The sequence below is a fragment of the Coenobita brevimanus genome, chromosome 87 (genome assembly GCF_032717465.1).
Source record: "Coenobita brevimanus isolate Jiangsu-jjx chromosome 87, ASM3271746v2, whole genome shotgun sequence".
In the NCBI taxonomy this organism is placed as follows: Eukaryota; Metazoa; Arthropoda; class Malacostraca; order Decapoda; family Coenobitidae; genus Coenobita; species Coenobita brevimanus.
In genome coordinates, this window is record NC_137040.1 from 20828592 (window position 1) to 20852710 (window position 24119).

At 41.1% G+C, this 24119-nt stretch overlaps 1 protein-coding gene across 1 annotated transcript in view; it reads right to left on the reverse strand.

Moving 5' to 3' along the window:
* LOC145411011 (myotubularin-related protein 9) overlaps nucleotides 1-24119 on the reverse strand; it is a 408122-nt gene that overhangs the window by 336632 nt on the left and 47371 nt on the right. Inside the window, exon 2 of the mRNA XM_080281074.1 lies at nucleotides 4746-4908. Within this exon, the coding sequence (XP_080137200.1) occupies nucleotides 4746-4908 (163 nt within the window). The remainder of the gene's footprint in view (nucleotides 1-4745; nucleotides 4909-24119) is intronic.

A 24119-nucleotide genomic window follows, 5' to 3' on the forward strand; every position in this document is an offset into this window, starting at 1 on the left:
AGATACAATTTATTAGTGAAATAACTTGAAACTTTGAGATAATGTTTGGCAATGGTGCAGGTCCCAGTGGTAAGACTGGTGCTAGTGAAGGGCTCAGTGGAAAATATAGTGCTAGTGAAGGGCTCAGTGGAAAGTATGGTCCTTGTGAAGGGCCCAGTGCAAAGTTTAGTGCTACCAAAGCGCTAAATGACAGACTAAAAGCAAAAGGTTAAGCCTTTCCCTCGAAGTTAAATTGGACACTGGGTTCCCGGAATGTGGGAAATTTGAGGAGAAGAACGGGGGAAGTCATTGAGGCATTCAGTAGGTGGTGGGTGGATGTGGTATGTTTGCAGGAAGTCTGGTACAGGGGTGGATCAGCCAGAATGATTGTTGGGAAGGACTGTTACTATAAGTTGTTTTGGCAGGGGGAGACAGACGAATACAGGGATATAGGTAAGTTGGTTGTGGAGAAATGGGTGGAATATGTTTATGAATGTTATGAGAGTAAGCGACTGGATATTGGTAGTGAAAATTTGTTGGGTGGAATGATGAATGCAGTTACATCGGCATATGCTCCACAGGCAGGATTGGATGAGATAGAGAAGGATAAATTTTGGGATGACTTAATACGTGTAGTAGATGGTATGGGGGATGATGAGATAGTGGTTTTGGGAGGGGACTTAAATGGTCATGTAGGTGAAGCAGCTCAAGGTTACGAAGGAGTACATGGGGGATGTGTGTATGGCGTAAGAAATGCAGACGGGGAAAGGATACTTGAGTTTGAGGAGGCAACGAACATGATTGTGTGCAACACACATTTTAGGACAGGAGAGAGTAGGTTAATTATGTATGAGTCAGGGGGAAATTGCAGTCAGATAGATTATTTTCTGGTCAGGAGGGCTGATAGGAGGTTAGTGAGGATTGTTAAAGTTTTAGGAAGCGAGGAGTGTGTGCAGCAGCACAAACTATTGATTTGTGATATGGTACTTAAAGAATGGGTGATGAAAAGAGGACCTATGTACCTTGGAGGAAAATATGGAAGCTGGAAAACCAAGCAGTATGGGATGCCTTCTATAGTGAGATGAGGAGAGTGGTGGCTGAATAGGGAACCGTAGAGAGAGACATTAATGAACAGTACAGAGCCATCAAGAACAACCTCTTGAGAGTTACTGATGTAGTGTGTGGCTGGACAAGACGCCCACCAAGACATAAAGTAACTTGGTGGTGGGATGAAGGTGTAGAAGCTGCAGTTAACCCGTACAATCCCGCCGTCAGCATGGTGTCGACAGTAGACAACATCCCGATTAATCCCAGCGACGTGGTGGTACCGACAGCAAAATTCGAGCGCTATAGCATGTCTCAAACTTCTTTAATCTAGCTTATTTTTTGCTTAGGAGTAGCTTAATGTATTGGCAACACTGTGTCCAAGCAGTTGTAGTACTGAGTTTGGTTCTGCGTGGGTGGGTAACATCGGTGTGCCACTGTCCATCAGAGTGTTAGGATGTCGCAAAAATCACGCCATTTTTCCACCTCATTGGGCTGGAGTAGGCTGTTGAATTTGTCACATGGACCCTTCTATCCCTTCATTTAGTGATTCTGCAGAAGAGAAAGACCTGGATGAATATTCTGCGGAGGAATATGAGCCAGTGGAGGACACTGAGAAAGGGGAATCCCCCTTTCTCCTCCCCCGTTCTCTCTCATCCCACCCGGCTGGGTGGGAAAACATTGCTCACGGCTTGGGAAACTGGGTTAAAACACGACAGACGGCCATCCTGGTCTTATTTCTCCTATAAGGAGTACTTTTTTTTGTTTTTCCTTGATTTATATGTCCTTTTGGATTATTTTATACAATAAAAATTTTTTCCGCTTTTGGTCTGGGATTGGGTGGGTATAAAATTACAAGAATGCCTGGGATGGTTCGGGTTAAAGAGAAAAGAAGGCTTTTCTGCGAATGGTTGAAGGGTGGTAACAGGAGGAATACTTGGCTGCCAAGCGTAGGGCTAGAAGAGAGGTATACAGGGCGAAGTCTGAGTCACAGAGACTTTTACTTGATAACCTAAATCATGGGGAAAGGAAAAATATGATATTTAAGGTGGCAAATCAGATGAAGAGGGATAATCGGGACATTATAGGTGATCAGTGTGTGAAGAATGATGATGGAAGGGTAGTGGTGAAGTGACAATATAAAAGATGAATGGAGAAAGCATTATAGCCGTTTGTTGAATGAGGAGTTTTACTGGGGCAGGGAAGGTTTGCAGCCAGCAGATCCAGTGTTTGGCCCTTGGTCTTTGATTGATACTGCTACTGTGAGTGAGACAATAGGCAGGATGCAGGTGGGGAAGGCAGCAGATGTGTCTGGGTTGACTGCTGAAATGTTGAAGGCCTCAGGAGATATAGGGGAGAGGTTAGTCACTGACCTGATAAATAGGATTATATATGAGTGTGTTGTCCCAGATGATTGGTTGAAGAGTGTAAATGTGTACGAAGAGAAGGGTGATGCCATGGAAAGAGGATATTACTGAGGTATTAAGCTTTTAGATCAGATAATGAAGGTAATGGAGAGAGTTCTAGAAGGTATGATTAGAGAAAGAGTGAATATTGATGAGATGCAGTTTGGGTTTATGCCAGGCAGGGGGACCACTGATGCCATATTCATTGTTTGACAGCTTCAGGAAAAATATATTAGGAAGAAAAAGGATCTGTATTTTGTTTTTGTTGATTTGGAAAAGGCCTTTGACAGTCCCTAGAAAGGTGATGAAGTGGGCAATGAGAAAGCTTGGGTTGGAGTGGTGGTTGGTTAGGGTGGTTATGGCCATGTATGAGGGTTCTCACGCCCAGGTAAGAGTGAATGGAGATCTGAGCGATGAGTTTTCCGTGAATGCTGGTGTGCATCAGGGATCAGTTTTGAGTCCCATGTTGTTTATCATGGTACCTGAAGCCCTCTCATGTGACTTAAGAAACAGACTCCCATGGGAGATGTTGTATGCTGATGATTTGGTGTTTATTGCAGAGATTGAAAGGAAGGTGGAGGAAAGATTTAGGAAGTGGAGAGATGGTATGGGGCACAAGGGCTTAAGGGCACATGCAGATAAAACAAAAGTGATGATATCTGGGGTAGGTGGCGGTTCAGTCAAAGGGGAGAGTGGCTATGTGCACATTGCCGCAAGGGCATGGGAAGTAATTCCATCTTGTGAAGTGTTTGTGATAAATGGGTGCACAACAGATGTAGTGGTATTAGAGGTAGACTGCGAGATAACGCTGATTTTATGTGTGAGGCATGTCGGGGAGAGCAGGTGGAGATTGCAGGAGTGAAAGGATTGAACTTGCTGGTGAGTCATTTGAGTGTGTGGAACAGTTTTGTTATTTGGGAGACATGTTATGTGTTGGAGGTGGGGCTGGAGCTAGCTCTGTGGTTAGGGTGAGAAGTGGTTGGAAGAAGTTCAGGGAGCTGTCGACTCTCCTGACATTGAGAGGACTCTCTCTACGTGCTAAGGGGTCTTTGTATGTAGCATGTGTTAAGAGTGTGATGCTGTATGGTAGTGAGACCTGGACAGTAAAGGAAGAGGATATTCGCAGGCTCAAACGTACAGAAATGACAATGATTTGGTGGATGTGCAGTGCGTCCCTGCATGCAAGGCCTGAGGGGGCTGGGTTTACGATGGAAGAGTTGAGAGGTAGGATGGGACTGGAGTGTATTGGTGTTGTGATGAGGAGAGGTAGAATGAGACGGTTTGGGTATGTGGAGAGGATGGGGGATGATAATTGGGTGCAGAAGGTGAGAAGTGCTAATACTGGGGGTGGGATTGCAAGGGGCAGACCGAGGTCATTAAGTGTGACCTCAGGATTAAGAGACTGAACAGGGAGGCTGCCATGAATCGTGCAGCATGGACAGCCGCCATTAGATGACAAAGGCTGATGCAAGCAAGCATGTTGGAGCCTTCAAAAAAGAAACGAAACGAATGCACCAAAGGGCTGGAGAAGGGGGAAGTAAGATCCCTGACAACCTTAAGCTGCCCTAGTCAAACTGTATCAACCATGATCAAGAAGTCTCCGGCAATCCTCACAGCTGGGAAACAGCTGCTCTTCATGACTCCCAAGCACACTACATGGACCAGGGAACCAATAATGGAGAAGATGGAGTAGTTACAGTACAGTACATGGGTTTATTCGCCCCTGTTTAGAGTACAACTCTCATGTGTGGGGTGGCTCCTCTCTTACTGCCTCCCTTCAACCTCTGTTTCTTTGCCACACTGTTTCACCGTTATCTCTTTTCTATCTTTACTTCCATGGTCACTGCTCCTCTGAACTGTCTGCTTGCATCCCTCCACCTCTACGACCTGTGCGTAGCACCCGTCTAGCAACAAACTCTCATCCCTTTTCTCTCCAACTCTCTGATGCAAGTGTTAACCGTTACTCCCTTTCCTTCATTTATGCAACAGGTCAACTCTGGAACTGTCTCCCTCTGTCTGTATTTCCTACTTCCTATGAGCTCCAGTCTTTCAAACGTAGTGTGTCCAGGCATCTCAAAATGAATGGATCTTGAATTTGGCTCTCTTTTGTATTGTTTTTGTTTTTTCTTGGAAAGAACGGTTTGCGGGCTCCAAGCCTTTGGTTCCTTCTTTCTTGCATAAAAGAAAAAAAAACTATACGAATAACCACAATGAGATGGGCTGTCACTTGACATAATCCCATTACAGTATGTAGCAAGGCCCTACTATACTGCAGGGGTGGCTGGCAAATACAGTACCACAACTTAACAGACTCACCAACTCGTATAAGATCTTCAAGGGTGTCTGCTACTTTGGCAAACTGGTCAGCTCCAATGATGTCCAACTGAAGAATCCTGAGGTCTTTACACTTAAGCCAGAGTGTTCCTCCAGTCATCCCAAGCTGGCGGCGTTCCACACAATCAATGTTACTATGTAGCAGCTGCAAAGAAAAAGGGTGCAGTGTTAGCAGACCAACTGAGGTTCACTGCCAGGTCAACCCTACTTTAAGGGGTGGTAATGGACAGACAGCTGGGAATGGTAGGGGTGGTGGTTGGAGACACTGATCCATTCCTTTTTCAACCTCCCTTTCTGCTCTGTGCTAAAAAGGAACACCTTGACACAGTGGCACTGTCCCTAAACTCACTCACATATCCTCCAAGAGAAGGATGGTGGACCGCAGAAGAATGGCAACTTCAGCCTGCAGCTTGCCATGCTCACATCCAGATAAGCCCCAGGCTACAACAAAAACCCTGCCACAGAGGAAGGTCATTAAATTCTAGATGGGTCTGGAGATTTCGGAACAACTCTTTCTAATTACTGTATTTATTTTGCATATCATGTCTCAACATCCTCCTGCATGTTGTTGATGGAAACCATAGGAATGCAATAATAAAATGACATAAATAACTTACAAAACAAAAAGCATTGGAAGACATGCTGTGAAACCTCCAATGCCACCAGGCATACAAATCTTGATCATATTTGGCTATATCACAAATGTCCTAGCAGCAGCAGCAGCACATCACGGTACTACTACTACTACTACTATTACTACTACAGTAGAAGTCCTATTTTTCGGCATCTATGGGACCAGGCAAGTGCCGAAATATCAAAATTGCCGAATTATCAAAAACCCTACCCACTCAGTACCTTATATGTTTCGGTGAACATTATCATCACTACTCATATCATTACAAATGTGTTTGGAGAGAGTACTGTATACTGTTTGATACTGTACAATACAGAGATAGCCCGATTATCCGGGCTATATGGTGTTAAGGGGTGCCTGATTAGTCCGAAAGCACGATTAATCTGGTGGAAACAAAACACAAGTACTGTACTGGTAGACTGATTTATTTACCGGTAAATGTACACTTAAGTACCAGAAAGACCTTTCCAGTTCAATGTATATTCCTCCAGCTTGTTTCAGCATTTTTCAGACTATATTCAGTTCGGTAAATCATGTTTTCTTACTGAAAGATTTCCTCCCTGTTAGTATCGTCACGTTCTAAAGCTGTACCTACGATTGTTTCCTGCACAATGGACGAAACTCATCCTACTCAAATGTGGACTTCGTTTCCCAACTTCCCAACTGAAGATTAGGTTAGGTTACATTATTAGGTGCAGTTAAGCTAGGTTAGGCCAGGTTTAAACACTTAGATTAGAACAGTCTCTTCTGCCATTACGTTAACGAATCAAAGAGTCGTCACACCAGAACAGATAAAAACAGCGGGGAAAGATTTAACGAGAAATGTTTATTTACCAACCCAGAAATAATCAGAAAAAATATAACACACTATCAGGATGAACTGATTTGGTAAGGTGCTTTTACTGCTTACAGCAAAGCGTATGTTTACCCCCCTCAAATACTCAATGTTCGTGAGTTCAGAAATTTGTGTACTTCTGTGGCAGACCTTGAAACCATTTTTTCAAAGTTATAAAGTCAGTTTCTTTTTCTTACAGATGTGAAAAGACTCGTCTGGTACACCTAGCTTTTTCCCCTACCCCCTAAACTCATCTTGTGATTTGTTATGATTCGTGAAAGAAAATTAGGGGGCATGTTACATTAGAATTTAAACATAAAGTTAGGGTGCATGTTACTTTAGCATTTAAACATATCGGCGAAAACATCTGGGATGAAAGGACCGCCGAGCTGTTTGGGATGGTAAGAGTAGGGTCATGTAAACATACCAGTGACCTTGGTTCCCTTCCCATAATTGTTCGCAGTTTTTATGGCTCTCCCTAACTTAACGTTACTGACACCGGTACAGTAAAGCATTGTTCAAGGCTAGCAGCCATAAGGGGTTAATGGAATACATTATTGTTTGTATCAATACTCTCTCTTTCACACATACACGAACGAACAAAAGAATGTGCAATAAATGTACACTTAACTGTAAGAAGCAGAAATAACTGTATGCTCTGTCGGTCCGAAATGTGTTGGGAAGCGACATCGAACAAAGAATGTGGAACTGAATGCCACCTTACGAGAACACTTGAGATGAAAGTATTTTTTCTTATTAGTAAACATAATTGTTCCATTTCGTCCCCTATAATTGTGAAACTCGTAAATTTTCGTCCAAGCATACAGCCTAATAACCTTACCAATTCAATTCACATTCTCTAGTTTGTTTTTGTATTTTTCTAGTTTGTTTTCTTATTATCATAACGTTCCTCAAGCTTTACCTACGTTTGTTTCCGGCATAATGGAAGAAACTTGCTCATAATTAGGGTGCATGTTACATTAGCATTTAAACATATCGGCGAAAACATCTGAGATGAAGTGGCAGGCAGCCTGACTGTTTGAGACGGTAGAGGAGGGTCGTGAAAACATACAAGATGGAAGAAGAAACCAGGAAAAGAAAAAGAGCAGAATACAGACAAAATATAGAAAAAATTGGAGAAAGCAAACAAAAAGGGATAGAAATAGGAAATGAAAATAAAAAACAAAGTGAAATATATGAAATAGAAGGGAAAAACAGCCAAGTAGTGAAAACCAGTGAGGATAATGTAATAGACAGTGAAGTAACAGTAACTGATAGAAAGAAGCATAAGGAACAAGAAAATTATGAAGCTAATGACAGAAAAGAAAATGGTAAAAAAGAAATGGCAGAAGGAGAAAAAGAACAACAGAAAGAAAGTACAGAAAAAGTTAAACAACAAAAAAGACAGGGAAATCTGGAAGAGGGCAAGGAAATAAAGGAATGTTGGTATTTTACTAGAGGAAAATGTAAGTTTGGAAAAGAGTGTAGGTACAAACATATAGTGAGAATAAATGAGACAGTCATAGAAAGAAGGAACATTGAATGCAAGTACTATAAGAAAGGAAAATGTATGAAAGGGAATGGATGAAGGTTTTATCATATAAGAAATGAAAGGTGTAGATTCTTTGAAAGAGGGTATTGTAAAAAGGGTAAATACTGCAACTATGTGCATGAAGAAACAAAAGACAAAATAGTAAATGAAAATAGTGAAACAAAAATGAGGAACATAAGAGAAATATTGAAGGAAGAAAATTTTTGGGAAAGCAGAAAAATAGTATTAGAAAAATTGATATTGAGAGTGGAAGACATATGGAAGAAAATGAAAAACTTGCAGGAAGAAAGAATGTAAGGGAAAATGAGAATATAAATGACAGGGAAAAAGAAGACAAAATAAAGAACAAAGGTACTCATAAAACAAATGAAAAGAGAAAACATAGCAGTATAGAGTATCAAAATTATGGTAAAAATAATATTAAAATTTTGTATGCAAATTGTAGAGGAATTAAAGAAAAGCAAGTAAGTTTAAGAGAAGTGACAAACAAAATAGACCCAGAAATTATAGTACTTAATGAAACGTTCTTGAGAAGAGGAGAAGTGGTGAAGTTAGAAGGATATAAAGCATATAATAATAACAGAGAAAATAAGGTGGGTGGAGGAATAGAAATTATGGTCAAAATAAATTCACAGTTAAACACAGTAAAAATCAGTGAGGAAACAGAAGATATAGAAGAAATGACAGTAAGAATAGAAACCAGAAAAAGAGCACTGAATGTAATTAGTGTATATGGAAAAACAGAAGGAAGAGTGACAAACAATAAAATTAGGGAACAATTTCAGTATCTCAAAGAACACATTAGAAACATAGAAAAAGTGGGTGAAGATTATATAATAATTGGAGACTTAAACGCAAAAATAGGAAATCAGGAAGATGGTATAGTTGGAAATAATGTAGGGAAAAATGAAGCAGGCAAAGCACTGATTCAAATGGTAGAAAATGTTAAAGGTGTAATTGTAAATGGAACAGAAAAATGTAAAGGTAAATGGACAAGAGTAAACACAAGAAATAATGAGGAAAAATCTATATTAGATTATGTGATAACGAATAGGAGTGTATACGAGGACATAATAGATATGAATATAGATGAGGAAGGAATGTACAAGCTAACGAAATACAAAAACAAAGAAGTTAAAGAAACAGATCATAATACAATATTAATAGCAATGGATGATAAAATGAAAGAAGTAAGGAATGACTATGTAAAACAGTGGTACTTTAAAAAAGAAGGAGGATGGGAAAAGTTTAAAGAAATGACAGAGAAAAATGAAATTTTTGAGAGGATGTGGAAAAAAGTAAACTACCAAGAACAAAGTATTGAAATTGAGTGGAATAAGTGGAAGAAAGTAGTGTATAATATACTGGATAAAGCATTTGGGAAAATAAGAATGTCAAAAAGGGTTAAACCAGGAATAGATAAAAGGGTGAAGATATTAATGGAAAGAAAAAGGAAGATAAGGAAACAAATAAGAAAAGAGAATGATAAAACCAGAAAAGCAAACTTTATAACAGAAAGAAAAGAGATTGAGCAAAATATAGCAAAATATATAAATGAAAATGAGGAAAGAAGAATAGAAGAAATTAGTAATCAGCTTAATGATAAAAGAAATAATAGTGATACGCTGTGGAAGTTAAGGAGAAGACTTAACAAGAAACCCCAGTGGCAGTATGTAGTAACAGATAAAGATGGAAGTGATATAAGAAACCCAGAAAAGATAAAAGAAAGAGTTACAGAATACTATAAAGAGATATACAAAACAAATGATTTAACAAAAGGATATGAGGAATACACAGACTGCTTAGAGAGTATGATCAGAGAATGTTGGATGTATGAAAACAAGGAAGAGGAAAAATTAAGTGAGGAAGAGGTGAAAATGGTAATAACAAAGTTAAAGACTGGTAAAGCAACTGGCCCAGATAAAATTAGCAATGAAATGATTAAAAGATGTGGGAAAAGTATGAAGGATTCAATAATAAGAATGATGATGAAAATATATGATAGAGAAATAATACCAAATGAGTGGCACAAGGCATACATAAAAAATATATATAAGGGAAAAGGTAACAAGAAAGATTTAAACAATTATAGAGGACTGATACTGAACTCACACCTGATGAAAATGATGGAGAAAATAATAGAAATGAAGGAGACAGAAAAGCTGGAGAATATGAGTGATTACCAGTGTGGGGCAAGGAAAGGAAAATCAGTAAGGGAACATCATTTTTTTATAAGAAATATTATTGAAGAAGCACAACAGAAAAAGAAAGAAATAACAGCAGTATATTTTGATGTATCAAAGTGTTTTGACAAAATAGTATTAAAGGAAGTAATGAAGGAGTTATGGCTAAAGGGAATAAAGGGTAAAAACTGGAGAATGATATATGAAATTAAAATGAAAAATGAAATGATACCTATGACTGAAATTGGGGAATGTAAAGGAGTGTATGTACAAGAGATGATAAGACAGGGATCAGTGCTAGGGGCCAAAATAAGTTCAATAACTACACTAAGCAGAATGATGAGGGAAAAAGAAAGTAATTGGAAAATAGGAAATGTAAGGATAAGCCCATTAATATTTCAAGATGATATCATGGCAATAGAGGAAAATTACAAAATACAGGATACAATAAACACAATTGAAGTATTTCTAAAATTAAAAAGACTAGAAATTAATGAACATAAAACAAAGCAATCAGCATTAGTAGGCAAGGGAAAAAGAGTAAAAATAAATGGTAAAGAAATTGTAAGAACACAAAGTCATAAGTACCTGGGAATAATTATACAAGAAAAAGGGAAACAGAATATTAAAGTGGAAAATATGATAAATAAAGCAAGGGTAGCAGCAAATGAATGTATTAACATCATAAATAGAAAAGAACTGAAAAAAAGTAGAATTAAAATAGGGCTAAAATTATTTAATACTTGTGTATTACCGATAATGTTGTTTGGAGGGGAAAGTGGGAAAACATTAAGAGAAAAAGAAAAGAAAGCTCTAAATAATGTTCAGACTCAGTACTTAACAAAATTAATCAAAGTACCAAGGACAACACCGAAATGTGCTTTATTATATGAAACACAGGAAGTAAAAATAGAACACAAAATTAATCAAAGAAAACTTGAATATTACATTGAACTCAAGAATAGGGAAGAAGACGCTGTTGAAGTAAAGATGAGAAAACATTGTGAAGATTTTGAAAGAGAGTACGTGATAGAAATAAAAGACATTAAAGAAAAGTACAGCATACCTGAAGACTTAGAAACATTAGAAGAGAGAGTGGCAAAAAGGGTAATAAAAGAAAAAATAATGACAAAAAATAAAGAAGAAATTTGTGAAGACATGAGAAAAGGGAGTAAGACAAAGGAATCAGTGGAACAAGAAATAGGCCAACAGAGATACCTAGAGGAAATAGAGTTTGAAAGCGCAAAGATTATATTTTTTATTCGAACCAGAATGCTAGAAGGGAAGGAAAATTATAAGAAAAAGTATGAGCCTAACCTTATATGTGACATGTGCCAAGAAGAGAATGAAAATCAGCATCATTTATTTATATGTGAAGCATACGAAGATTTAACAAGCGACATTAAAGGAAAAGAATCAATAACAGAAATACTAAAACAAAATGAATTACAGGTTGTAGCAAATACAGTGGGCAGAATAATGAAACAAAGAGAAGTAATTATGAATATAAGGAGCAACATAGAAATGAACAATAGAGACTGAGAAAAAAAAAATAAAAAAAATAAAAATAAATAAATAAATATATAAGTCATCTTGTTTAAAGACAAGAACTCCCGGATGGGAGTAGGCGCCAACGACAACAACAACAACAACAACAAGTGACCTTCGTTTCCTTCCCATAATTGTTCGCAGTTTTTTATAGCTCTCCCTAACCCAACATCCCTGACACCGGTACAGTAAAGCATTGTTCGAGGCTGACAGCTATGATGGGGTTAATGGAATGCATTATTGTTTGTATTAATACTCTCTTTCACACATACAGTACACGTAAGAACGAACAAAAGAGTGAAGAGTAAATGTAAGAGGAAGAAATAACAATGCTCTGTTGGTCCGAAATGTGTTGGGAGGCGCGATACCTAACGAAGAATGCAGAACTGAATGCTACCTTACGAGAACACATGAGTATTTTTTTTTTTTTTTCTGATTAGCAGACATCCTTGTTTCATTTCGTTCCCTAAAACTAGGAAACCCATTACTTTTTGTCTAAACATACAGCCTAAAGACCTCACCATTTCACTTCATATTCCTCCAGTTTGTTTTCTGTGTTTTTCTATTTTGAGGGTAGTAAATTACCTTCTCTTGCTGAAAGATTTTCTCTTTTATCACGTTCTTTAAGCCGTACCTACGATTGCTTCGGGCATAATGGAAGAAACTCATCGTACACAAAAGTGGATTTAGTTTCCCAATTTCCCAACTGGAGCCCAGGTTAGGTTAAATTAGGTTAAATTATTAAGTAGTTAAGCAAGGTTAGGCTATGTCAGGAGTATCAGTTGCCTCACCAAACTCCATCATACCACCCTTGTGATCGAGTTGTGAGCAGGAGGTGTGGGTGGGGGCAGGGTGAGCAAGACTCTCTCTGGTTTATCCATGCCTCTCTCCCTAGAAACTGGATGCTTCCTGTTTAATCCGGAGCTATCGTACGGATAATTCTATGAATTACTGTACCACTGAACCATTGGGTCACGGCCTGGATATACCGAAAGCTGGATAATCCGAGCCTGGATAATCGAGCTTCCACTGTACTGTAATGAATACAGTACTATATGTGAATATGAAAAATAAAGAAATTAGTGAACATACTGTATATAAATGTAACGATACAGTAGGCCTACAAGTTCACATGCACTTACCTAAGCTTATAGTAGGTTCCTTATTTACATATGTACAATAGAAGGGGTTGATTGGAGTCTGCTACTGCTGGAAGAAGTCCCCAGCAGTAGAGGGGATGAAAAAAATAGGAAAATCTGCCGAACAATCAAAGATTTTCGTAAATGGGACTATTTCTCAAAATTGCCGAAATGTCAGATTTGCCGGGGAATTGGATGCCGAAGAATTGGACTTTTACTGTACTACTACTACTACCACTACCATTACTACTACTACAACTACTGCCAGGTACAACTACTCCTTTAATTACTGCCAGGTACTACAACTACAGTAACCCCTCAATTATACAGATGCTCCATATCTGAATGTTAGGCCTTGGCTCTATTATATCTGTATCTGGATTTCTTTGTCCATATCCGAACATAAAATATCCAACATGGCTGGTTGGGTGGCTACAAATTTTTAAAAATCAGTTGGGCAGCCGGCTGGCCTCTCTGGCCACTTGTGAGCAATAGACCGCAACTTACCAGCTGAACAAAAATGATGGTCTGCCTCCTCACTGAACGGTCACAGTACCCCAGCCAGATCAGTTGGACGCTCCCAGCCTCACACAGGTAATAGACCGCAGCCCACCAGCTGGGCAAAAATGGCTGCCTGCTTCCTCACTAAATGGTCAAAGTCCCCGAGCTGCCCAGATCACTCGGATGCTCTTAGGCACGAGCAGCCATCTACCTACCTACTGAATGGTCAAAGTCACCTGGCTGGCCAGTAGAGACATCGCAACATTGTATCCATTAGCAGGCCTCCATCACCTTGCTACACATCCCCGCTCATTGCCCAGCTCCAATGGGTGGAGAAGGAGGAGTTTTCCAATATTTGTAAAGTGATTACGTTGGCCACTAGACCACAAAGGATTACTGTACATCAGCTACTGTACAGGCTAGCGGGTTATGATGTCCATCCATCATTCACTGGATGTTTAGCACAGTACAGTATGGTACTGTAGGTATTAAGTTATAGCAATAGGTGTTTCAAACTTGGTGGGTTGCAGGGGAGGGAAACTCCAATTTACGATACCCCTAGATGTGATACTCCAGAAGAATGACGGAGGTAGAAATACCATCCTACCCCACCTAACATAGACCTACCCCAGTTTTGCAATTTTTTTTCTTTTTTACCGATTTTGATGACAATTTAGACTTAAGTTTTGTGTTCAGGTTGATTTATAAACTGTTTTTAGGCTTAGATTAATGTTCTTGCCATAGGTGACCACTGTCATTCGGAGTATGGATTCTCGCCCATCAGATGAGCTACAAAACAGTGTGGACAACTAGGTGACTTAACAAAGAATATTTTGTGTTTGGCCACTGAACTGTCATCTAACCTATCATGGAGTAAATAATAAAAATTCTGAATAAATATTAATAATTATGGAAAGCTTAAAGAGTAAATACTGTACTTCATGCACTGATGAAAACTGTAACACTGATAAACCATGTGCTTACATTCAGGCTGTTCAAGGAAAAACACTTTGAAAATACAAAGGAGTTTCTAAATAAATGCTGGAAAATAAGAGAGAAGAAAATAAAGGAGCTCAGCAACCAGAACAGTCGCTAAACCAACAAAAAGAGGGGCAGTTGAAAAGGTTATCATGACCGCATCATCAATCGATAAATCATGTGTTTACATTCGGTTAGTTCAAGGGAAAACACTTTGAAAATACAATGGAATTTCTAAATAAATGTTGGAAAATAAGAAAGAAGAAAATAGGGGAGCTCAGCAACCAGAACTGTTGCTAAAACAACATAAAGAGAGGCAGTTGGAAAGGCAATCACGATCACATCATCGATCGATAAATCATGTGTTTCCATTCGGGTCGTTCAAGGGAAAACGCTTTGAAAATACAAAGGAAATTCTAAATAAACGCTGGAAAATAAGAGACAAGAAAATAAAAGTGCTTAGCAACCAGAACAGCAACTAAAACGACATAAAGAGGGGCCATTGAAAAGGCTATCCCAATCGCATCATCAATCGCATTCTCCATCAAAACATCAGTGAGCCTCCATCACAACCATTCACACCTTGGACGATTCAGCGCCATTCATACATTCTCATTATGCATAACAGATGTTTATTTAATTGTCCCGGGACCATCTAATGGTTGGACTGCATACAATGCTGCTGCTTCTTCTCTACCAAGTTTGAAGATGAGCCAGAGATCGCATTCTCCAGTGACCTTGACTGGGTACAAGTAAGATGGGCACTGGTTTCAGACTTAGGTTAGCATCTTTCACAGCTGTTGGGCCATTTAGATTGTACTCATTTGGGTGGGTTCAGGACTTGGTTGGGGGGGAAACTCAAGGCTCAAAAATGCATCCCCATACTTTACATGTTAAATCTACCCTAAGATATGATACCCTACCTAGTGATGGATTTTTACTTAACCAATTGCATCGTTAAACCAGGGTATGTCTATACATAATTTACATGTGGGTACAGTAACCTCTCAAATAACGCGAGGGTTAGGTTCCTGGAGAGGTCGCGTTAGTTAAAAATGCGTTTTTTAAACATAATTTTCCCATAAGAAACAATGGTATTATTGGGGGTTATGTTCCTGGACTCTGGGAAAGTCTACCCATTTGGGGAGTTATGCTACTCTAAACTTAAAGCAACAATATTAATTTGAAGGAAAATCCACGAAAAAAACAAAAACAGTATATTTGGGGAGAAATAAACAACATTTGAGTCCTAGTTGGGCCGAAGCATTGTTTACTTCTCCCCAAATAAATAGTTTTCGCTTTTTACGTGGATCTTCTTTCAATTCTACTTCATTCATGGCATTGTGAAAGTTCTTCAACATTATTTATCCATTAGTAGGTCATAAAAACACTACAGTAAAAGCAACATTTTCATTACAGTAAGTAGGTCACAAACAATAACAACACACAGCCTCACTTCATCTCTGCATCACTTGTCGTCTGCTGCTGTCCCTCTTCACCTCGCTAACCCACCTCCCGGCGCTCCCCACCCTAAATTTGTTGTCCCTCCTTGCTCTGCTGTCCTTCCTCTTCCTCTGACTCCCGTGCTACTGGTGATGAAGATAACTCCCTTACGTTTTCTGTCTTCTTCATAAAGAACTGCTCTATCTTGGTCTGAGTGGTTTTCTTCTTTCTGTTCTACAGCATCAAATTGTAACAATTTAGATCTGCCATCACTTTCCTGGCCAAATTTTGTCCGACAATGAGCCAAATTGCTAAGAATGGGGCCAAACTTCATTTTCGAATATTATGGTTAGAATAAAGCCAGTTTAAGCAACAAATAAAAAATTGTATTTATGCATAAATTGCCACACACGGTCTATCAGCTCAGGACTGTCCAAGGCGTGCGCAGCTAATCTGAAACCATCACGTACGTGTAAAGTCGTGTTAAATCAAGAAAACCTTGTTAGTTAAACATCTCTCCTTAAATATTTGCTCATGTTAAAACGAAAACATGTTTTTTAAACTCGTGTTAGTTGAGAGGTTACTGTACATAATTTACATATATGTTACCTACAGGGTCAGTAATAACAAATGTCCTCCCCCACTTACAAAAGGTCTACTAACAAATTTTCGCACTTACAAATTTGAACTTTCAGTAAAATATTCAATAAATTACATGGAATTACATGAGCTATTCAACACTTCTTATAGAATAGGCTTTGTGTTAATGATTTTGCCCAACTTTAGGCCAATGTAAGGGTTCTAAGCATGTTTAAAAGGCTTGGTAGGCATGGCCAGGCTATGATGTTCGGTTGGTTAGGTGTACAGTAATACCTCGATATACGATACCCCTAGATGCGATACCCTGGCTTAATCATGGGGGTAAAAATACCACCATACTCCACCTAACGATGGCCAAACTCCAGTTTAATGACAGGTTTTGATTTTTTCACCAATTTTGATGATATTTTAAACAAAAGCTGCTTAAGTTGATTTATAAAATGTTTTTAGACTTACATTAATGTGTTTTAGCCATAGGTGGGGTGAACATTGTCATTTAGGAGTACAGTTTACTAAGCCTGATTTTTTCCAGACTTATATTTGACATTTTTCAGATTGAATTTGTTGATTTTAGAGAGTTATTTACAGGTGTTAGGCTTAGGTTAGCTTTCTTGACAGCTGTTAGGCCATATACACTGACTTTAAACTTGTTTTTGGGCTCATTTGGGTGGGTTTTAGGCTTGGCTGCGGAGAGAAACCCAAGGCTGGTAAACGCTCCACATTACTTTACATGTTAAAAGTACCCTGATATATGATACTTTGCCTAATAATGGGGTTTTACCTAACCAATTAAATTGTTAAACCGGGGTATGCCTGTATATATCATTTCGTTCTTGTTCGTTACGTTTTTGAAGGCTCCAACATGCCTTGGTCACCTAATGGCGGCTCTCCATGTTGCAAGATCTATGGCAGCCTTCCTGTTCAGTCCCTTAACCCTGAGGTCACACTTAATGACCTCGCCCCACGACGTTTACAGAGTAGCCCTCGCAACCCCACCCCCAATATTAAAAGTTCTCACCTTCTGCACCCAATTATCATCCCTCATCCTCTCCACATGCTCAAACTATCTCAATCTACCTCACCTCATCAAGTCACCAATACACTCCAGTCCCATCCTACCTCTCAATTCTTCCATCGTAAACCCAGCCCCCCCCAGGCCTTGCACGCAGGGATGCACCGCACATCCACCAAATCATTATCATTTCTGTACGTCTGAGCCTGTGAATATCCTCTTCCTTTACTGCCCAGGTCTCACTACCATACAGCATCACACTCCTAACACATGCTGCATACAAAGACCCTTTAGCACGTACGGAGAGTCCTCTCAATGTCAGGAAAGGCAACAGTTCCCTGAACAACTTCCAACCATTTCTAACCTTAGCCACAGAGCTAGCTCCAGTCCCACCTCCAGCACATAACATGTCTCTCAAATAACAAAACTGTTCCACACACTCAAATGACTCACCAGCAAGTTCAATCCTTCACTCCTGACAATCTCCAACTGCTCTCCCCGACATGCCGCACACATATAATCAGAACTTTCTCGTGGTCAACCTCTAATGACACTAAATCTGTTGTGCACCCACTTATCACAAACACTGCACAAGATGGAATTACTTCCCACGCCCTTGTGGCAAATTGCACATGGCCACTCTCTCTCTTCTTTGACTGTACCAATGCCAATCCTAGATATCATCACTTTTGTTTTATCTGCATTTAACCTTAAGCCCTTGTGCCCCATACCATCTCTCCACTTCCTAAATCTTTCCTACACCTCCCTTTCGTTCTCTGCAATAAACACCAAATCATCAGCATACAACATCTCCCACGGGAGTCCGTGTCTGAAGATAAGTGAGAGGGCTTCAAATACCATGATAAACAACATGGGACTCAAAACTGACCCCTGATGCACACCAACGTTCACAGAAAACTCATCACTCAAATCTCCATTCACTCTTACCTGGATGCGAACACCCACATACATAGCCATAACAACCCTAACCAGCCACTCCTCCAAGCCAAGCTTTCTCATTGCCCACTTCACCACCTCTCTAGCGACTCTGTCAAAGCCCTTTTCCAAATCAACAACAAAAAAATACAGATCCCTTCTCCTACCAATATATTTTTCCTGAAGCTGTCAAACAATGAATATGGCATCAGTGGTCCCCCTACCTGGCATAAACCCAAACTGCATATCATCAATATTCACTTTCTCTAATCATACCTTCTAGAACTCTCTCCATTAACTTCATTATCTGATCTAAAAGCTTAATACCTCAATAATATCCTCTTTCCAAGGCATCACCCTTCCCTTTATACACATTTACAATTACACTCTTCGGCCAATCATCTGGGACAACACACTCATATAAAATCAAATTTATCAGGTCAGTGACTAACCTCACCCCTGTATCTCCTGAGGCCTTCAACATTTCGGCAGTCAACCCAGACACACCTGCTGCCTTCCCCACCTGCATCCTACCTATTGCGTCACTTACAGTAGCAGCATCAATCAAAGGCCATAGGTCAAACACTGGATCTGGTGGCTCCAAACCTTCCCAGTCTCTGTCAAACTCCTCATTCAACAGCCAGCTATAATGCTCTCTCCATGAATCTTTAATATCCCCACTGTTCACCACTACCCTTCCTTCATCATTCTTCACACACTGCTCACATGTAATATTCTGATTATCCCTCTTCATCTGATTTGCCACCTTAAATATCATAATTTTCCTTTCCACATGATTTAGATTATCAAGTAAAAATCTCTGTGACTCAGACTTTGCTCTGTATACCTCTCTTCTAGCCCTAAGCTTGGACGCTAAGTATTCATTCTTGTTACCATCCTTCTTCCGTTCCCGGAAAAGCCTTCTTTTCTCTTTCACTGCAGCTTCTACAACTCCATCCCACCACCAAGTTACTTTATGTCTTGGTGGGCCTCTTGTCCAACTGCATATTGCATTCAGTAACTCTCAAGAGGTTGTTCTTGAGGATGAAGTGGAGGGATGGAGTTCAGAGGTATATGAGGGAGGGGGAGTGAGTTGGGGGGTGGGTAGTCAAATGGTGGGTGACAGAGCGACCTGGAGGCATTTTGTCTGCAGCCACCCTTTGAGGGATTAGGGCGTCGGGCTATAGATAGATAGATATTCATATATATATATATATATATACATATACCGGTATATATTTTCATATATATATATACAGTATTTATCTATCTATCTACCTATTGCCAGACCCCTCAATCCCGTTTGGGGTGGCCACAAACAAATCGCCTCCAAGTCGCCCTGTCCCCCGCCATCTCATTGCCCTGCTCCCAACTCACACCCCACTCTCTCATATACCTCTGCACCCCATCCCTCCATCTCATCCTCGGCCTCCCCCTCCCACTTCCCCCCTCCACCTCACTCACATACACTCTCTTCGTCAGTCTTTCACCCTCCATCCTCTCCACATGGCCAAACCACCTCAGTGTATTCCTCATAACACTTCCTATCACATCCACATCCACACCACAACGCTCCTTTATATCCTCATTCGTCACCCTGTCTCTCCATGTGACTCCACAGGTTCCTCTTAAATAACTCATTTCCACTGCTCTCACTCTTGACTTGTGTCCTTCCAACAACGTCCAAGCTTCACTTCCGTACGTTAGACTTGGTATCACAATACTGTCATGTAGTAACTTTTTCACTTCCAAGCTCACTTCCCTGTTTCTTATCACTGCTTTCAAACAACCAGCAACCTTTCTTCCCTGCTGTACCCTTTCAAGCACTTCACCCTCCAAACCTCCATCCTTACTCATCACACTACCCAAGTACTTAAACGTACTCACATTTTCCAATTCCTCACCATCCAACCTTGCTGTACATTCACTGACTTCACCTTTCTCAAAGACCATCACTTTTCTCTTCCCTACATTCACCTTTAGATTCCGTTTTTTACACACTCTCCCAAACTCATCCACCAAGCCTTGCAGCTCTCCTTCCTCTTCACTCAACAACACAGTATCATCTGCAAACAACAGTACAGGGAGTTTCCAAACACTACCCTCTCTCACCAGGGCCACTCCAACATCCACTACCCTACCTTGTACCTCTTTTATTACCCCATCCATGTACAGATTGAACACCCATGGAGACATGACACATCTCTGCTTCAACCCAACTTTCAAAGAGAAAAATTCACTTAGTTCACCATCCACACGCACTGCAGCCTTAGCACCATCGTACATACTCTTCACAGCATTCAACAACTTCCCATCTACTCCATATATTCTTAACACTTTCTACAATCCTTCTCTATCCACCCTGTCATATGCTTTCTCCAAATCCATGAAAGCCGCATACAACTTCTTTCCCTTCTCTAGAAACTTTTCCACTAAAGATCTAAGAATGAATATCTGATCTACACAACTTCTTCCCTTCCTGAAGCCTCCCTGTTCTTCTCCAACTAATTTCTCTGTTCTTTCTCTAACTCTGTCAATAAGTATCCTACCATACACCTTTCCTATTATACTAAGAAGACAAATGCCCCTATGATTACCACACACTTCTTTTTCCCCCTTTCCTTTGTACAAGGGAGTAATTATACCTGACTTCCAATCCTCCGGGACTCTACTTTCCTCCCAGGCCAATCTGCACATCTTCCACATCCATTCTACTACTATCTCTCCCCCATGCTTCAGCATTTCACCACACACTCCATCAATTCCTGGGGCTTTCCCTGATTTAACTTTCTTCATTGCTTCCACAACTTCTATCCTACTGATTTCTTCCTGTCTTCTAACCTCCCTCCTTCTCCCAGCCATTCCCCAGCTACTTATACTCGCATTACTTCCATCCTCTATGTTCAACAATTCCTTAAAGTGTTCTCTCCATCTGCTCACTTTTTCTCCCTTCTCCACTAGTAATCTACCATTTTTATCTTTCACTCCCCTGCTAACTTCACTTCCACCCTGTCTTACTCTTTTCACCTCTTTCCAGAACATTTTCTTACAGTCCCTCCACTTTACACTCAAATTCCTTCCAAATTCCTCATCCACTCTCTTCTTACTCTCTCTTACTAATCTTTTCACCTCTCTCTTTCTTTCTACATATATATATATATATATATATATATATATATATATATATATACAGTAATCACCCTAATATCCGGACGCCCAATAACCGAACATCCCCACTAACCGAACCTTATCGTCCTGGGATCAAACATTCCCAAAATAGTCCGAAAATCCAAAAAAAAATTTTAAAAAATCGATTTTTTGCCGTCCGTAATTTGAACTTGCCGCGCGCGCCGCGTGAGAGCATTGTTTTGGTTCGTCATTCCTCCGACGTCCGATAGAGCGCCGCTGCATCCTCCCCACTTCCCGCCTGTCTCTCACCGCGACTGGACCTACGCTCTTCGCCATGGCTGCCCACGTGCTCGCTTTTGTGGTGGTGCCGTACTTGCTGCAAGGCCTCCTGCTGCTCTCTGCCCTCCTCTTAGTGTGTGTGATGATGGCCCCGCCTCCTGAGAAAAGGAAGAGAGTGGTGTTGACTCTGGAGAAGAAACGGGAGATATTGGAGAAAGTTGATGCGGGTTGGTCTTCTTCACGCATTCTCCGCGAGTTCAACCTGGCCCGGTCGACTTTGTTCGATATCAAGCGTTCCCGAGACAAGCTCATGCAGTACACGGCTGACTTCTCGTCGAGAAGCAAACGCAACGTGGAGAGGAGGGTTATGTTTACCCCCAAGTATGCAGAAATCGACCGCTCCACGTTGATTTGGTATCGACAGCAACGTGCAGCTGGTGTGATGGTACGTGGAACGGAGCTGAAAGCTGCTGCTGAGAAGTTTGCAAGGCTTCACGATGCCCTAGACTTCAAGGCATCCGAGGGTTGGCTCTTCGCGTTCAAGTTGCGACATGGCCTTACTAACCGTAAAGCACATGGCGAAGCATTGGACGCTAACGAGGATGGAGTGGACGAGTTTCGGCACAAGGTGAAAGGCTTGATCGACAGGGAGGGCCTCACTCTCGGTCAAGTCTATAACGCTGACGAAACTGGCCTATTCTATCACTCGGTGCCAACGAACACTCTAGCTGATGAGACGGAGAAGCGTGTACCTGGCCGCAAGCTTTCTAAGGAACGGATATCTGCTTTGTGTTGTGCCAGTGCTAACGGCATGCACCGGCTTAAGCCCGTTATTGTTGGCCGTGCAAAGCAGCCTCGGTGCCTTCGCGGGGTGATGGATGTCCTTCCTGTCGTATGGTACCATTCTTTGAAAGCATGGTTCACGGCTGTGATTTTCAAAGACTGGTTTCACCGTCACTTCGTCAAGGAGGTCATCCAGTACCAGACGAAGACACTGGGAATTCCTCGCGACCAGGTAAAGGCTCTCCTTCTCCTCGACAATGCACCTGCACACCCGTGCGGCAAGGACTTGGTTGCTGAGAATGGCCGTATTAGGTGCATGTTTCTGCCACCTAATACGGCTGCTCTCATTCAACCCATGGACCAAGGAGTGATCGTGGCAACAAAGCGCCTGTACCGTCGGAAGTTCCTGGATGAGGTGATGGTTGTTCTCGAGGACGAGGACGAGTGCAGGGAAGGACGTGATACTCGAGGCAAGCGGACTTTGGAAAACCGTCGCCGCTACAACATCAAGTCTGCGCTGTACAACTGGGCTAGTGCATGGAAGAAAGTCCCTGTGAAAACTCTTGAAAATGGTTGGTCTCGTCTGCTTCTCGGAACAGATGTGGAGTACGATTTCCTAGGGTTTGACGTGGATGACTTCCATGCACGGCTACGTACGCACGGCGACGATGTTGATGTGGACGATGTTCGTGAGTGGTTGGATGATGACGAAGGCGATCCTGGGTATCAGACATTGTCTGATATCGAGATCGCGTCTTCGGTTGCTGGTGTCAGTCACGAACTTGAAGATTCCGACAACGAAGGCGATGATGATGCGGACTCCTCTCAGCAGGACACTACTCCAGCCATCCCCAAGCTGAGCGCACTCCGGGAACATCTAGAGTTCGTCCTAGACTACCTGGAACACCCGGACTGCGACAGGGAGAAGGGGCCCTTGGGACTCGTGGAGGAAGTGCGTGCTTTCCGGCAGCGCATCATCAATCGCCAGAATCGTCGGTCCTTGCGTCAGTCAACGATTGACAGTTTTTTCAGGCCCATGACCCCCGCTGTGCCAAGCCCTGGTTCCACTCCGTTGCCTCCCCAAGACAGGCCCTCATGCTCCGAGCCACAGCCCAGCACATCAGCTACAGTGGAGTCACCACTCGATGTGAGTTTGCGGCTATCTTCAGAGTCTTCTGTAGTCGGTACGGCATCACCACGACCCACCGATGCACCCCCTGGTCGCCTGCCAGTGATACTCTCGGACTCTGACAGCGAATAAACAGCAAGAACTTCTCCACTAGACCACACGGGAATTTTGAGTGTTGTGCAGTGAAAAAAATGGTGTGTTGTGTTAAGGTTTTCGAAATGAGAGAAAAGACTCAGTAGAAACGAAATTTAACGTAACTAACCTTCTTTGTTTTGGCTTTGGAAAATAAAAAAACTTGGGAAAAGTTAATGTGCAACACTAAAATTTAATGGAACATTATTTGGACTAAAGTTAACACTGTGAAGAGAACGGACTTCTGTGTGTTATTGACTAAGTTCAGTGCAAGACTTCAGGAACAGTGTACTGCAAGTGCTTCAGGAAATCGTTCTTACTGCCAGAGTCCGAGAGGAGGCGGTTATTCATCGAGGTGGCCAGAGACTTGGTGTAAGTAGGCAGAATGTTTCATATTGTACTTTTTTCCATACTATACTTACCAGAATGTGTCATACTGTACTTTTTTTCATACTATACTTACCTCATGCATGTGCAGTAGGAATGTGTTTTTCAGAGTTAGGTTCGGTTAGAGTCCATAAGTACCAGAATGTTTATTAATGT